Source organism: Artemia sp. Qi Xiang Cuo, chromosome 11, assembly GCF_049724085.1.
Source record: "Artemia sp. Qi Xiang Cuo chromosome 11, ASM4972408v1, whole genome shotgun sequence".
NCBI lineage: Eukaryota > Metazoa > Arthropoda > Branchiopoda > Anostraca > Artemiidae > Artemia > Artemia sp. Qi Xiang Cuo.
The window spans coordinates 9,410,526-9,428,617 of record NC_142804.1 but is presented as its reverse complement, the minus strand read 5'-3'; the positions used below and the strand labels follow the sequence as shown (position 1 = coordinate 9,428,617).

The window sequence follows — 18,092 nt, the reverse complement described above, 5'->3', positions numbered from 1 at the left end:
CATTCTTCATAAAATATGTTTCCTTTCTCATGAAATAGCATCTTTGACATATCAAGGACACCGAAATCAAAACATATTTGCCTTTTAGAACCATCCTAGGTATATTCATAGCTGAAATCGCAATTTTCTACGATTTTTCTTCTGGTTATTTCTAAATTATGAAGTTTTTAAGGCAGTTTCGTCAGTGTTGCCACATGAACCATGAGGCAGAACTAATTTGACATTATTCTTCATCCGTAAAAATTCTTAAATTAACAATCTGTTGATTCCCAAAGACAACTACACATTCAAAAGAAACCTACTGTTCACCAGTGATGCCAACGCTTTGAAATAACCTGTATAGGTTTTTCAACTAAAATCGTACCACAAGAGATTAATTTGTACCATCTGAAGATTAGGTTAAACTTTAGCCGCAGCAAGAAGAAAATTTTTGACTAACTAAAACTTGAATAGATATCCGAATCGGAAAGGAACAAGTAAATCCAAAATGTACTAGAAAATTTTATTGTACCAAAAAGTTTCCAAACGTACCGTATTGTATCAGGATCTCCAAATTGTACCAAAAACGATACAATTGTACCGCGTTGGCAACACTGCTGTTCACAGAGAAAGGTGCGTTGCGGAAAACGCAATGCGGTGCGTTTTCTGTACCGCTTCGCCGCAGCGGTTAAACCGCAGACTGCTCACATCAAAAGTTGCAATTCTTAGCTATCTCATTATTCTAAATTTCCCAAATTTATTATATATATTCCAAATTTACCAGGATTTATTAAACTATGTTCCAAATTTACCAAGATCTTTTCAGTTGGTAATTTTTTCTGCATCTGAGTCAATAAATTCAATTTTTTTAAACAAGTTTGCCCTGCATGATCCCTGTCACATGATATTGCATCTTCCCATGACTGTGGCCCAGCGAGAATTTACAGTCTAGATCCACATAGCCTAGTCCGGGCTGTTAGAGTAAAATTGCCAACTTAACATTTGCATTTGTAAAAAAAAAAAGGGTGGGAACACAGAATAGCAAAACAGATACCTCCCCCGTTCTTTTTAGTGCATTGTGAGCTTTGGTCACACTTTAGTAGATAGCTTGCTGTTAAAATATCCCAGTATACTGTTCACCACATCCTATCGGTCAAATTCGTCTCGAGATTTCCTCCAAAGCCTTCAGAATTAAATAGGATCTTTTATGCTTAATATTTGATGAAATTTAGAAGCTGAAATCTGCCTTTCAACTGCCTCCATGTTCTTTTCTTCCACAATCCGCAAGCGTTTTGACCGCATGCGCTGGATTTTTTATACGCATGCATCTTGTGGAAAACGGCAGGGATGAGCGGCAAGAGACGCATGCGTTGGTCCGCAAAACGCAATCCACAGCGGTTTTCCGCCGGTCCATGCTCTGTGGGAATAGTAGGAAAGGTACACCTTCTTTTGTTGTTTTGTACCATATATCTTTAGCTTTTTTTTGCTGATTGTTACCGCATGATTTTTTTTTTCAAATTTGGCACCCACTACTACCAATAACTAAAAAACTGCGTATGAAGATTACAAATTCAGTTCTTAAATTTTCCTTTTTTTAAAGATTAGGAAAATTAAAAAATTAATTTAAAATTTTAAAAAGATTTAAAACTTAATGTTCTTTTGTAAGGTTCCTTTGTAAGGTTCCTCTTAACCAATTTAAACAATTAGATTTAATGTTCACTGAGCGTGGTACGCTATCTTTTCAAAGGTCTAACATTAGAAGAAAAAAAGTTTCATACTTATAAAACCATTCAATCTTGATATATATTTACAATTTCACCACCGTTTTTTCGAAGAATCCTTTGTTAACTCGCCCACTGAGACCAAAGATCAAATGTTGTAGGCACCCAGTAGATTCCTCCAATTTAGCTTAACTTGCCACATTGTTGAGCGATGATTTTTTTGGTCGGCATTATAAGATTATTTGGCAAAACAATTTTGGTAGGAAACAGCATGGCCCAGTAGATTCCTCCAATTCACATTGATTTGCCACATTTTTAGCGGGGATTTTTTTGGTAGGCACTATGTTTTTTTTCGGCAAATCAAATTTTTGGCAGGAGCCCAGTAGATTCAGTCAATTTAGCTGTATTTGCCAGTTTTTGAGTGGTGATTTTTTACAGGCATTATGATATTTTTTGGCAAAACAAATTTTTGGTAGGAAATAGCATGACCCAGCACATTCCTCTTATCCTCCTTAATTTGCCACATTTTTGAGCGGTGATTTTTTGGTAGACATTACGATGATTTTTTTTTTTTTTTTTTTTTTTTTTTTTTTTTTTTGCAAAACAAATTTTTTGGCTGGAAACAATATGACCCAGTAGATTCATTCAGTTCAGTTGAATTTGCCGTATTTTTCAGCGGTAATATTTTTGGTAGGCATTGCGAGATTTTTTGGTAAAATTATTTTTTTGTTGATAAACAACATGGCCCAACACATTTCTCCAGCCCTCCTTTATTTGACACGTTTTTAAGCGGTGATCTTTTGGTAGGCTTTATAAGACTTTGTCAAAACGCATTTTTAGCAGGAAACAGCATGGCCCAGTAGAATCCTCCAATTCACTTTGATTTGCATTTTTGAGCGGTGATATCATAGCCAAAAAGAAGAAAAAAGTTTGCCTAAGCATCGAATAAGAAAGTCTTACTCTTTATAGAAGGTTTGTTAATGAAGTAATAAATATTCACAAGGTTCCTCTTTATTCAACAGGGTATATTATTCTACATGCCTCACTACTTTTGGAAATCACGCGAGCAAGATAGAATGAGCATAATTACGGACGGTATGAGAAGCAACGATTTGGATTGTCAGACAGAGGCTAAAGAAAAGAAGAAAATACTCCTAAAATATTTGGAAGAAACACGTGGAATGCATCTTGGATATGCGTGGAGTTACGTCATCTGCGAGATCCTCAACTTTGTTAACGTCGTGGGAAATATATTCTTCATTGACAAGTTTTTAGGTAAGATTTATGTGTTTATTATGGGCATTAGACTAGGCTTGTGTATCCAAAGTTGACAAATGGGGATTTATTGTGGAATAAACACCCATTCTGGTCTAGTTTTAAAAATTAAGTTAAACTACATTGCTTCTTCCGTCGTAAAATAACTACTGAAACATAATACTCGAATTTTAAAATCCCATAGCAAACATTTTCGTGTTGCATTTAGTGTGATCAAGGCCCATTCGCAATGAGAAATTACTAATACCAAGTTTCAGTCAATGCTAAAATTCGGTCTTAGACAAGGCAGGTGAGCGGATTTTACCGTTCACAACTTGCAATTTTTATTTGTAGATTTTGCTTTGTTTCGTTGAATCAGCTAATTGATCAGTTGTAAGCCCCTCCGGGGAACTGTCTCGCTGATCAACAAAGTTAGTTCTGATTGAGGGATTTAAAACCGGTAAGGCTTATATAAAGACAAAACAAGGTAAACAAAAAATATTATTAAAGAAAAACTTGGTACTTATGTATTGTAGGCCTACCGCCAACACTCAAAAAGTGAAGTTAGGTTAATCGTAATAAAAAATACCAAAAACGATGAAAATATAATACTTTAGAAACAAATTTGGGCTATATATTTTCACATTTGGGGGGGGGGTGAAGTAACCTACCCTCCCACCCCTAATGTGCAAATATATACCCCAAATTATATCATTCCGATATATTCTGTCAACCGCCACTTGTTTTCCACTGAGCATAAGCCAATTGTTTCTTAATACACACAGATAAAACCGGTTTGTTCTCGAGTTTTATATAGCAAAAACTTGAGTATTGGCGTTATATTACATAGGTACCAAAAAATTATTAAAATATAAATATTGTGTTATGAAAATTATTGTTAAAATATTATATTCTTAAATAAAAACATTGCTGAAATAGTATTACTATAATAAAAAAAAATATATAATAATAATAGTACTCTATGTTTTAATTATTTCTCTCAATGGCAAAAAAGGGATAAAAAAACTGGAGCTTCTATGTATTTCAATTCTAAGTTGGCAAAGGACACATAATAAAGGAACTACAAGACAGGAAGAGTAACAAAGGCCAGAAGATGGATTTGTCAAACTTTCGGATTGTTTAAAAGTAGCCTTAATACTTGCCATCTTCAAAATAAAAATGGCAGCGATTCTCGCGAAATTTTCTTTAGAAATGTCCAAAACTACATTTTCATTATAAAATGCGGCACATCTCACTTAGTATTTTTCACCTCTTTGCTATTATCAAATTCAATTTAGACCAGTTTAGGCCGAAACTAGGCCCGTATTACTCTCAATTGACAAGAGAAGCTCAAGAGAGGCACAATTTTGAATTATTTTTATGAAAGGAAAAATGGAGATAACCCTTTTTCTAAAAACGGAAGCTTCTATATATCTCAAGAACAAACTTAGATATAATAAAGCAGATCAGATCACTCGCCAGAACGCTTTGAGTTGAAGAATATAGAGCAGTAATCTCAGTAAAAAAAAAAAAAAAAAAAATTACAATGCTCGTTGTATAATCAGAATCAAAAGACGACCCGGAACCTGATAAAGTAGACAATTACGCATTTAAACAGCAAATTATCTTTGTCTTATCAAAAGCTTCAACTATAATAACGACAAACATCTGGGATCATTGCTAAATTATCATCTTTAAAATAATGAAGTGGCGTTAGCCAAGTGGCGTTAGCCAACGAAAACTGAACAGGAGCTGCTATTTTAATTAAAAAGTTGAATATCAAACTGCCACAGGCCTTGGCAAACACAATAGGGCTAATATTTCGTTAAGAAGGCGGGTTCTAGCCATGTCTTGCTACTCAACACGTTTACACACACTACACGCGATGCTCAAAATGGAGAAATCTTCATTAACAATTTTTACGGTGGTCTTTTCCACCGATATGGACTCTAGGATGAGTGATGTCTAGCTGAAACTTCTAAAGAGCTGAAAGACATTATTCTAAGTGCTAGGACAAACAATTAAATAATTTAGGGCGAAATCCTCCCAAGATTGATCCTAAGTATACTTATTTCGAAAAGGAAGCGTTTTTAATTAAATTTAAAAAGTTTCATATTAATTAAAGAGCTGAATATTGAACTGTCATTGGCAAACAAAACCAAACGGTTGAATTGAATGGGTTGTCAAATGAAGGTTGATTGCATGGGAGCCTTGTCATGCATTTGAAACAATTTTCTCTGAGGAAAAACATTTTACGCATTCGAATGTGTCTCTTTTGTTAGTTACAATGATAGAATTTGAAAACAAATAACTTAAGGCAGTCAAATGTTTCATCGAATATGCGGTATTGCCACTCATATGGAACAATTTTTTCAGGAGAAAAACAGTTCATGCATGCGAAATTATCCCGATTTCTTTCGAAATCATTGTCTCTGTAAAACAAGTTCTCTCATAAATAAAATGATGTGGTTTTATGTTTATCTTCGTAACACGGAGATGACTTGTAAGGAAAGCTAAAATGATGCCGAATTACATTTTTAGAATATAACGCATAGATTCTTTTTTTAAGTGTATTTCTAGAAAATATCTTGGGAGGGGGAACTACCTCCGAATTAAAAAGAGGCGAAATTTTGATAGTTATCCAATAAATATGAACACATGTTTGGCAATATGCAACAATACATGGACGTTCTACTACGTTTTGACCTCGGGACGGAGAATAAAAGTTTGAAGCTGAGCTTCGAAAAAAAATCACACGAAAAATAGCCGGATTTTATATATATTAAATAAAAAAACAAGTTTTTTTAACTGAAAGTAAGGAGCGAAATTAAAACTTAAAACGAACAGAAATTATTCCGTATATGAAAGAGGCTGTCCCCTCCTCAATACCTCGCTCTTTACGCTAAAGATTTTTAATAGTTAAAAAAAATAAAGTTGTGTGACAGATTCAAACTTTAGCGTAAAGAGCGAGGTATTGAGGAGGGGACAGCCCCTTTCATATACGGAAAAATTTCTGTTCCTTTTAAGTTTTAATGTCGCTCCTTACTTTCAGTTAAAAAAACTTTTTTTTTTAATTTCTGATTGTTTTTGAACTAATGCAGCTTTGATTTTGGCTCACCTTACGTGATTAATTAAAGCGAAATTTACATATTAATTTTACTTTTTTTGGCTAAATGGCTTTCTCGAAATTTTGTTCTGACGTAACTTACGAATTAACTTACGTAACGAACTTCTATGTTCGTATGTTTTATAACGTATATTAGGCACTTCGCCTCCTAGTCAATACCTCGCTCTTTACGCTAAAGTTCGAGTTTTGTTCGAATCACAAACCCCTGTATCACAAAAGCCGGTTAATTAGAATAGATAGATCTTTTGAAACTACTAAAAAAAAACTTTAGCGAAAAGGGCGAGGTATTGACTAGGGGATGAGCCCCCTCATATACATAATAATTTCTGTTTGTTTTAAGTTTTAATGTTGCTCCTTACTTTCAGTTGAAAAAACTAGTTTTTTTATTTAATTTCTGACCGTTTTTAAATAATGCTGGGATATCCAGCGCCCCCTTCATAGAAATGTCCTTTCCCTCAAAGAAACATCCTCCATGGAAGTATTCTCCCCCGTAACCCCCTCCTCCGACACCCCCCCCATCAGAAAAAACCCTCCTGAAACGTCTTTATAGCCTACTTCCCATTAACCAATACTATATGTAAACAATGGCCGAAGTTTATAACTTCCAGCCCTTCCCACGGGAACTGTGGGGGAGTAAGTCATCCTCAAAGACAAATTTATTATATTTTTGACTATGCTGAATAAAATGGCAATCTCAAAATTTTGATTGGGTTACTTTGGGATAACGATGAGCGCGGGAGGGGGCCAAGTTGCCCTCCAATATTTTGGTCACTTAAAAATGGCACTAGAACTTTCAATTTCCATTCGAATCGAGCCCTCTTACGATATTATTGGACTACAGTATCGATACGATCACACCAGGGGAAATAAAAAAAAACAACAAATAAACACGCATCCGTGATCTTTCTTCAGGCAAAAAATAAAGAATTCCACAGTTTTGCAGATAGGAACTTGAAACTTCCGCATTAGGGTTCTATAATAGGCTGAATGCGATGGTGTGATTTTCATTAAAGTTCTATGACTTTTTGGGGCTGTTTCCCCCTTTTTTCGCAAATAAGGCAAATTTTCTCAGGCGCATAAATGTTGATGAGTAAAACTAAACTTAATGAAACTTATATATTTGAGATCAGCATACAAATCTGATTCTATTCATGTATCTATGGGTATCAAAATTCCGGTTTTTATAATTCGGTTATTATTGAGCCGGGTCTCACCTTATTTACAGTTCGTTACTACGAACTGTTTGATATATATATATATATATACATATATATATAAAAAAGAATAGAAGGGGTAAAGGCCCAAATTCGGTCTGTGTAGAGTAAACTGCAGTCATTCGTTGATGATGATGGTAATATTTCTTTGATGAGCTTTTGTTTTTATGAATTAAAACAAAATTTTCGGTACTTGTAAGATATATCGACCACAGTAAGTATCCATGTTAAGAAAACAATTTTTACTTCATAATATGCAGAAGAATCATAGTTAACACATTTTGCTTGCAGCTTCGCTATACTTTACCCCCAAACCCCCTAATGTGCAAATATATAGCCCAAATTATATATTTTCTTTTCCATTCTCCACAGGCACGTACGCAGGAATTTGTTTCGGGGGGAGGAGCAAATCCTTCAAATCCCTTATTATGTGAGAAATATCAGAAAATTATGGGGAAAATCGCGAGATTTCCCTGCGTACGTGCTTGATTCTCCCCCAGCCCCCCTGATTCTCCCTCAGCCCCCCTGATTCCCCCCCGCGGCCGCCAGGGGTCGGCCGCGACGAGGTGCACGAAAAAAGACTTTAGTTACTTGAGGACACCAAAAAAGTGACAAAAAGTGACTGCTCAGAAGCCGTCAGAGCATAGTCAGATGGATTACAAGGATCAAAATCAAACAGTTCGTTGTAACGAACTGTAAGTAAGGAGCGACCCGGCAAATGGTAACCGAAACTCTAGAAAACGGGTTTTTGATACCAATAGATACATCAGAAGAATCAGATTTCAATGCTGAATTCAAATATATAACTTTCATCAAGTTTAGTCCTACCCATCAAAAGCTACGCGCCTGAGAAAATTTGGCTGATTTTCGTTAAAAGGGGGAAAGACCCCCTAAAAGTTATAGAACCTTAATGAAAATCACACCATCATATTCAGCGTATCAGAGAACCCTACTGTATAGGTTTCAAGCTCCTATCTACAAAAATGTGGAAATTTGTATTTTTTTGCAATACGAAAGTTCACAGATGCGTGTTTGTTTGTTTGTTTTTTTTTCCAGGGGTAATCGTATCGACCCAGTGGTCCTAGAATATCGTGAGAGGGCACATTGGAACGAAAATTAGAAGTTCTAGTGTCCTTTTTACGTGACCAAAAAAGTTGGATGGCAATTAGGCCACCTCCCACGCTCCTTTTTTCTCAAAGTCATCTAATAAAAATTTTGAGATAGCCATTTTGTTCAGCATAGCTGAAAATATGAGAACTATGTCCTTTAGGATGAATTGCTCCCCTGACGTCTCCGGGGGGAAGGTTGAAAGTAATTGACTTTGCCCAAAGTTAACACATAGTATTGGTTATTAGGAAGTATACATAAATTTTCATGGGGGATTTTTTCTTTTAGAATGGGAGTGGATGGGTCGGGGTTTATGTGGGAGGATCTTTCCATAAAGGAAGTTTTCATGGGGGAAGGGGCATTGCTATGAAGGGGGCGCCGGATTTCCCAGCATTATTTTAAAAAAAGATCAGAAATTAAATTAAAACAAAACAAGTTTTCCAACTGAAAATAAGGAGTAACATCAAAACTTAAAACGAACAGAAAATATTACGTGTATGATTGGGTTCACCCCCTAGTCAATACCTCGCTCTTTAAGCCAAAGAGCTGTTTATTCTAATTAACGGCATTTGTGATTAAGGGGTCGTTTTTAAATAATTGGAACAAAATTCGAACTTTAGCTTAAAGAGCAAGGTATTGACTAGGAGGCGAATCCTCTAATATACGTATTAAAAAAAAATATGAATATAGAAGTTCGTTACGTAAGTTAATTCGTAAGTTACGTATATTTATTACTAATAAAAACTAATAGAATCTCGGCCTAACTATCCATTTGCTAAGCAACCATGCAAGAAAGGATGCTAAGTAAACCAACGGCCTGAAAAGAACCATAGGCAGTTATGGTAAGGTATAACTAATTCAATCTATCATCTTATCTGCAAAAGCCTAGATCTAACACACACACACTAACCACGTTTATCACAGCCATATACATTGTGCGTCTTGAAATACAGTCCAAACTATAAAAAAAAGACTTACCTTTTTTATGAATTATGCCACAGTCCACAGACAACTATAACATACTGTTTCACCAAAAACATTAGGTTCGAAACGTCAAAAAAGTGACTTTAGTGACAAAAAGTGACAGGTCCAAAAAAAAAGTGACAAAAAGTGACTGCGGCCGATCCCTGCAATGCGTCTCAGTTGTTTCAACCCATGTAACAGTAAATTGAATCAACTGTGACGAAACAAAAACTGGAAAAACAAGTTACAGGTGGCAAGCTGCATTGAAAACGTATAACTTGGGCTATATATTTGCACATTAGGGGGGGGGGGGGTAAAGTATAGCCAGACTGCATGCAAAACGAGTTAACTGTTATTATTCTGTATATTATACAGCAAGAATTGTTTTACTAACATGGGTACTTGCTGTGGTCGATATATCATACAAGTACCTACTATTCTATTTCGTACATCTATAGATCCCTATTAAACTGACCTCAGCAGAGAGAATAACATATATCCTGTTTTCAGGTGGAGCTTTTTTGAAATTTGGCGCCAGAGTTATTCAGTTCACAGAATGGGATGATGAAAACCGCACGGATCCGTTGATAGAAATTTTTCCTCGCGTTACAAAATGCACTTTCCACATGTACGGTTCATCTGGAACCATTCAAAAACACGACGCTATGTGTATCCTTGCACTAAATGTACTCAACGAAAAGCTTTATGTGTTCCTGTGGTTTTGGCTGGTCATTCTATCCGTATTATCCGGCTTAGCCTTAGCTTATAGGCTGGCTTTACTTGTATCATCGAGGATAAGAGGATATATCTTCCAGGTAAGGACGCCTGTGTTATTTTTCTCTCTTTTCAGCGTTGCACTCTTGCTCTGAAATAGATACGCCTTTTTTGATTCCTTACACCTTTTTTGAAATATTTATCCGACTCACAAACTGGCCTTAAAAATGCTGCTTAAAAAAACTTTAAACCCTCGGAATAAAACCTCTTTTCGTAGCGCTATTTCCGAACAAACTTCTTTTGTTCTTGTAAGTTTAACCCAAATTTATCATTTTGACCGGATTGATCACCCCCCCCCCCTAGATTTTGAAAAATGCATTTTTGAAGTGTTTTCATTGGAAATAACCTTTTTTGGTATATTTTCATTATAAATTACCTCAAAGCGGCAAATTGTCCCCCCTTCTCCTTTAGATTCTTTTCTTTCTTTTTTAGTGTCTAGTGCCAATTTTTGGTGCATTATTTTCTGCAGCCCTCTTTCAATGTAAGAAAAATATTTTGCTATCATTCGGTATTTGAAAGTCAGCTTTTACCGTCAATCGAATTGCATTTCTTTTTCTCAATTCCATGGGTTTCTGATACTTCACACCATTTTGGGCTACTTTTGAGACACCGAGAGTTGAAAGACCGAAAGTTTTACAATGCCGTAATGAGTTTGTTTTTTTTTTTTTTTTTTTTTTTTTTTTTTTTTTTTTTTTTTAGACTTGAAGAAAGACACAAAATTTTGCCTTTTTCAATTGTGATTGTTATTTAATACAAAAGATATTAATGCAGATAATAACGCAGGCCTTGTTACCACTCCTATAGAAATTAATTCTATAGAAATTGCTCGCTGGTTTTACACACTTGGTGTCTTTGTTCGTCAAATGGCGAACTTGTTCAGAGACTTTTCTGCATCGGCGATGAGTCAATATAAGCAATTGTAAGATTAATAAAAGAAATGTAGCCTACTATGAAAAATCTCCCAGTTGGGCTTGAACCCACGAGCACTTCAGGCCCATTCACAATACAATTTTACTAACACCGAGGTTTAGCTAGTGCTAATTTTAGCCAGTTAGATTTTCCCCAGTTTTGTGACTGGGGAAAAAATTCTGATTGGCTTAAATTAGAGCTAGCTAAATCTCGGTATTAGTAAAATGTCATTTTGAATGGAGCAATGCTCGGAGGTAGCCTGTCTTTAAATCAAAACGTGCTTTCATTACTACTACTACTAGCAACTCACTGCAGCACTAAGGCTGTCTACGGCGCCTCAGGCCACCACAGCTACGAACCCTCCCAAGAAGTCCTCATTTTTCTTGAATCTTTCGTTACGATGTCCTCCTAACCCATTCAGGGACGACCTCCTTCTCGTTTGGCCCCAGGCGGTTGGATGACAAGGACTATCTTTGACAATCCGTCATCCCCCATTCGCAGAACGTGTCCTAGCCATCTCAATCTTTCTCTCATTATACCACTAGAAAGTGAAATTGGATCATATTTTTCGCACAGCTTACTGTTTGAGATATGGTAAGTCAGTTGGTTACCCAAAACAATCCGTAGGCAATTTCTCTGGAAAACATCTAGCAAATCCGCCTCCGTCTTTCAGAGCGCCCATGCTTCAGAACCATATTGGACCACTGCCATCACTGTAGCTTTAAATATTCTAATCTTGGTTCGCACACTTATCTTCGTATTCTTCCTAACCTTTTTCAACTGTTGAAAAACACCCTAGGCCTTGGCTATTCTACTTTTAACATATTCAACGCACCCACCATCTTTGCTAATAATGCTACCAACGTAAGTGAAGCTGCCCACATGATCGACCTTCTTGTTACCCAGCATTACCCATTCACTTTCATTTATTCCTGGTCTTAGCCACTTAGTCTTCTTGACATTAATTTTCAAATTTATTCCTGCAGCCTAAACTCTCAAAACCTTTAAAAATTCATTCATTTTGCTAATCCACGTCAAGGATTTCGCTCGATCTTTTATTTGGAATATTGCTAAAAATTTTATGGTGACGTCGATCTTTCAAATAAAAAGTGCATATAATGAATATTTAAGGACTCCTGGGCTTATATGCATCGTCATAGAACGTAGATGCATGAAGGTCTGATCCCAAAGAGGAATCCCAATGGGGGGGGGGGCTCACAAATATAAGAAGCGCATGTACTTGTGTATTATACGACATACACTCAATTTTACGCTGTGTAAAACTTGAGTACAAACCAGTTTCTTCGTTAGTTTCTTTCAGCTCAGCGTGAGACAAGACAAATACAAGTGACAAAATAGATGGGAAACATATAATTTGGGCTAAATATTTGGACATTTTGGGGAGGAGGTGGATAATTGTGCCTAACTCATTTTGCATGCAGACCCACTATACTTTACCAACCCCCCCCCCCCCCTACCCCTAATGTGCAAATATATAGACCAAGTTTGTTTCTAAAGTATCATATTTTCATCGTATTTTGTGATATTTCATTAGGATTGAGCGTCAGAGAAACAGCTTCTAATTAAATGAGGTACTTGACTGTTTGCCGTACAATACACAAGTACCGAAGCGAATTTTAAGTCGCTATTTTTACGGGAAAAGGTCTTTTTAGAACAAACTCCAAGGGAATAATCCCCTCCCCCTATACATGAATATACATTACCACTAAATCGAAGGGCATCTATCAGATGGTTATAGCCCAATCTTAGAATAGTTTGGTGTTCTATTTTATCAGAGACCTCAGAATAATGAAGAGCATATACGCATGTTTACCATCAAACAACTGTTAAACTGAATATGAGACGACTTTAAGGGTCACGGTTGCCAACCAATAGCTCTTTATTATCTCCTTTCAAAATATCAATCAAACCAACGTGAACGGCGAACATGATAAAAACTGGTTTTAGAAGCAAAAAATTCAAACCAGTATAATGGCAAAAGTATAGGGTTGCAAAGGTTATAAGGAATATTAACTCGGCTAGACAGTACATTTCCAGATGAATGAAGACCCAAAAGAATTAAGACGCATGAAAAAAAATGAACAAAAAGAAACAACATTGGCTGAACCGTACTTAATTAGAACTTGTATTGGAAGTGGAACATGTTATTGCCTTCTAAGGTCGATATATAGTTCTTATACAGAATACAGTAGCTACAAGACTGGTGCCGAAGTATACAAATTTCCATTTTGTGTGAGGATTCAAAGGAAAGGAAACCCGGTCCTTTTCCTGTTTGGCAATTCCACCATTCTGATTTCGTGCACTCCGGAGTCCCTAAGTTTTTTTTACCCCCCCCCCCATATTTTGAAAAATACCTTTTTTGAACCTGTATTGAAGTGCATTGAAATATACATCTTGCCCCCCCCCCCTACACATTGTCATTATTTGACGTCACTGGGGGTACTACCTAATTTTCCAGCTACTACTCGAATACTGCCCAGTCTTCATCAAGGGACTCGTATAATATTGAAAAAAAAAGGTTCAAATATACGTATCACAGACGTGGCGTGGCCTTCTTGCCTTTTTTAAGGCATCATACCCTGGGCATCATTTCACATAGTCTAGGTGGCAACAGCAAAGATAAGGTAAATTACTACTTTCTGGACGCAATTCCTTCAATACTTCCAAAAGCTGGTCGAGCTACTTGAATGAAAATTTCAGGGATTTTCAAAAATTCATCTTTAAGCTGATTTCTGAAATTTTCATTCGCTCTCAGTTATTTCCTATTGCTTGGAAATTTGCTTGGAAAGCTATTGAAGAAACTAAATATTGAAGAAATTTGCTTGGAAAGCTTCCTATTGCTTGGAAAGCTATTGGCTTGGAAATTTGGCTTAGATTCCCGACTCTGGGGATTTTTTTTTGTCAGAGGAATGTGGCAAAGCCGGCTACAGGTGAAAAAATTTAAACTTTCTCGTATGCAGATCAATGGTCTGCTTTGCGCAAGTACCGATCTCCTGATTCACTGCCTTCGCCCAGGAGTGCAATGTGTCGTTCGGGGGAAATCATCCGACGTTTCCCGTGTTTTCCTCCCAGATTTCTCTAGGTAGCCGTTTAGAACTGGGTCGACTCTGGCTGAGCTTACAGAATCACGTCATTGACCCCATTCCAAACCAAATAACCAGCGACAGCAGGACTCGAACCCGGTTCTCAGGATTTCAAGTAATGAAATATGATGCGGTTACATAACCAATAAGAAGAGGAATATTGGGGGAGGGGCACTGTTCTGAGGAGAAATACCTAAAATAGACAGATTGCGACGAAAATATAATAAATCATAGAAACGGTTTCAATGTATCCATAGTTGGGAGGGTGACACGGGTCCTAAACCCCCTATACCTCTTAGAACCTGGTCCTCTTTTTCTTCTCATTTTTAGTGCCAATTCAATTTTTTCTACTAAGAATATTAAAGCTAGATTTTCACTTTCTTAGGGACGGAACTTTGGTTTCTTTGAAGTTTGATCTACTTTTTTTTTAAGTAAAGAGCTTCTCTAGTTTCTTTTTCTATTACTTATCGAGTGATTGAATTTCATGCAAAGAACATTTACATATTAGTACTGGCTTTTCCTATTTCTTTCCTTGTTCTTATTTATCATTCTTATTATTCTTTTTATCATTCTTTTAATAGTATTTCAGTTTGTAATTTTGCACGTGTATTTTTAGTCATGTATATCTTTAGGCTTTTTTTAACTACATTATTTTTTTCACTTAAGATAGACGACGTATGGTTTTATGCTCTTTTTATCCTATTTACTCCTTACTTTTAGAAATATAGATTTAGTCCTTTAACGAACAAATAAACGTTCAAATGGAGATAAATCCAGTTATATAGACAGTGAAAACAAGTACAAAAGTCTAGATATTTCGATCACATATACAGCGATCGTCATCAGTAGAATTACTAAAGTGTTAAAATTGAAACTAACATATTTTTACAAAACAAAATGATTAACTTTCGGCTCATTAACAAAATATTGAACTTCCGGGTTATTCACTAGATTTTTTTTCGAAGAGTTCAATGACAAGTCTTGTTGAATGACAAGTTCAATGACAGAAGAGTTCAATGACAAGTTCATTCAAGTCTTGGTGTAAATTTTCTTCTTTAATCTTGCCTAAATGTAAAATAAATTTCCAATTAAGATGGCAAAGTCTTCTAATTGCAAACGAAATGTTGAGTTTATAGTTGTATGCTTGGTTGGTATTCAACTTTGGTCAAGACTTTGAATGAACTTTGTCATTGAACTCTCTCCGAAAAAATCCAGTGAATAACCCAGAAGTTCATTATTTTGTGAATGGCCCGAAAGGTAATCATTTTTTTTTCGAAAGTTAAACAGATGCTTTCGAAAGAATGTGTATTATTTAAATTATATTATGTTGTTATTATAATTTAAAATTACCACTTCGTTATTATACTTAAAATGTAATAATATATTTAAAAAATATGTCACATATGCAATATAATTTTTTGTATATTGCTAAAAACATTATTCACAAGTACTCTTAGCAATCTTCCATGGCCATGTAAGTTACCTCACGAGACGTTTTAGACAGAATGGTCCACAGTGCGCTATTTGACGACTTCTTCTGAGTTAGGAAGGGGATATAATTAATGGGGTTAAAGTCTTCCTCATAGAACATTGTGGGAGAAATAGATTTGTCTTTGTTGAATGTCCGAAATATGGTTAAAGTCGACATTTACCGGTGAATGTCCGAAATTCCTTTTTCTCTGCTTGGATTCAATTAGCTTTGCGAATCAACATTTCAGTCTTATGCAGCTATGATGGTAAAAGTTACAGTTAGGTTATATTATGTTAGTTTAGGGCAAATTTGGTTAGAAATATCAGAAATGGGTTAAAAACTTAAGCTAGCCAAACTTAATCTTAACCTAAGCTGTCATCATTAAACCTTGCATTAAGCTGAAAAAGTTGACTGGCAACTCTGACTAAATCCACGGAGAAAAAAAAAAGTATTTCGGACATTCACCAGTGAATTTCGACATTCATGTTTTCAAGAAGAACAAGGTGATCCTTCCCGTAAAATTGATACGATTTATTTCAAGTTTACAGCGTCCAATTTTTGGTACGTTCATAATCATAAGTATCTCTAGAACTCAGTGCAGGCCCATCTTTCGTTATAACAATTTACAATAGTTTCACTTTACAGTATAACGGGAAAGTGACCTCACCAGCCGTTTTGGACAGATTGGTCCATAGCACATCATTTGGCGACTTCTTCTTCATCCATATGCTTAGCAAGAACCTTGAAGGGCTAGTATTAAAGGAAGTAATGGACGACCTAGCGAACGAGTTGACAATGGAAAAACTCGCCGGCCGAAGAACTCCCCCTAGCCCAAAAACAGACGGGATACCTATGCTTCCACGCTACTCTAAGCCCGCGCAACTACTGTGATAGATCTTGCGTAGATTAAACTTAGTGATTTTGAGAGGTTAAAAACCTCAGCGACAGTTATAAAACAAGTGCCAAGAAAAAGTCGTAAAGTGTTTTCGTTTTTCTTTTTCGAAGTGCTCAGCGGATTGTAAGAAGCTGTCTCAATTTTGAATGGACACCATTTTTCTGAAGAAAAGGAAGAACTTAATTGATATTTGTTTGTCTTGGACACAGAATATGCTGACAATTTTACTCTGCCTGAAAACCCTGCCTTTTGAAAATTATCTAGTTTTTGTAAAAAAAAAAAAAATCTCCATTTTTCGGTTCAAAAGTGGCGAAAAATTCTAATGGTCGAAGTTTTTGCCCCACCTATTCGAGTGATATTTCTGCATGATTTTAGCGGTTTAATACCCTTCGTTTTGTGATTTTTATTTTTTATCATCATTTTTCTAAATGAGTACGAAAAGCCAAATACTCACGAGCCTTATTGCAGCATCTTCCACTTATGTTGCAACACAGACGCCTTTAAAATTTTTTTTTTTGGGGGGGAGGGGGTATGAGATAATAATTAATGGAATTTTTTTTAGTTCAAATGACATATTTTCGCTCAATGGTGTATGCACACGATTTATAACCCAGCCCCAAACGATAAAGAAAGAAGCCAAGAGAACAGCTTTGAAAAAGGGATCTTTAGAAAATGCACCAAATCGAAATTTTACGTTAGCGTTTATCATTAAGGCTGTACACAGGGGGGGGAATGGATAGTTAGACCACCTTACCCCCGAAATGTTTATCCGACTTGTAAAAACGTAACAAAAATGGATATAAACAAGTTTTTTATATCCCTTCATGAAAAATTCTTTTGTACCCCCCCCCCCACGAAAAAGAATCCTGGAAACGGCCCTGTTTATCATATTAGTTCTTTGTTACAGTGGCAGTTCAGTGGTAATCCCCTCCACCCAAAATCCTATTCCATCTTGACCAGTAGGGAATCTTACAAAATGTAGCAAGGCCCTGTTTTTTAAAAAGATATTAACTTTATTAGTTGTTTTCTCCTTTTGACGTTAGTAATATAAATACGTAATGTGTCTTGAAAAAAATTAAGAAACTTACACCTCCTCCGCCCCTTAATGGGGGAAGAGGTGTAACAAAATCTTCAGCTATCTACAAAATTTTTCAGCTATAACAAAAAAGCAACACAGCGCCATTTTTTTCATATTAATTATTTTGACATTGAACGATTAAAATTTGCCTACAGCTTTAATTTAGACATATGACGAAGAAGCCAGAAAGCCAAGGGATATGCAAGTTTTAAATTTTTATTGGAATGTGCAGTGTCATTAGTTTATAGCTTGTATTGCGGATGACACTTATTTACTTTTTTCATTACTCGATTGTCTGTCTTTCAACAGAATTGTAAAGTGTTCAGAAACAATAAATTTTATTCCCAAATGTAATTTATGAAGTCTAGGTGGCCTGGGAAAAGATACAGACCGCATTCCCCACAACCCAAGCCTAGAGGGGGGGGATGCATTTCTTGAACATTTAAAGGAAAAAGAGTTTAGAGCACAGCAAATTCAATTGCGATATTTTTCTTTT

The 18,092-nt window shown here is 35.9% G+C and overlaps 2 protein-coding genes across 2 annotated transcripts in view; one reads left to right on the top strand and one right to left on the bottom strand.

The window, feature by feature from the left end:
- LOC148946607 (innexin inx3-like) overlaps positions 1-17,965 on the top strand; it is a 60,296-nt gene extending 42,331 nt beyond the window's left edge. Inside the window, exons 5-7 of the mRNA XM_089096285.1 lie at positions 2,723-2,975; positions 9,876-10,180; positions 16,269-17,965. Of these exons, the coding sequence (XP_088952411.1) occupies positions 2,723-2,975; positions 9,876-10,180; positions 16,269-16,514 (804 nt within the window). The 3' untranslated portion in view covers positions 16,515-17,965. The remainder of the gene's footprint in view (positions 1-2,722; positions 2,976-9,875; positions 10,181-16,268) is intronic.
- Positions 1-18,092, bottom strand: part of LOC148946606 (dedicator of cytokinesis protein 3-like) — a 218,343-nt gene that overhangs the window by 134,262 nt on the left and 65,989 nt on the right. The gene's annotated exons all lie outside the window — the stretch shown is intronic.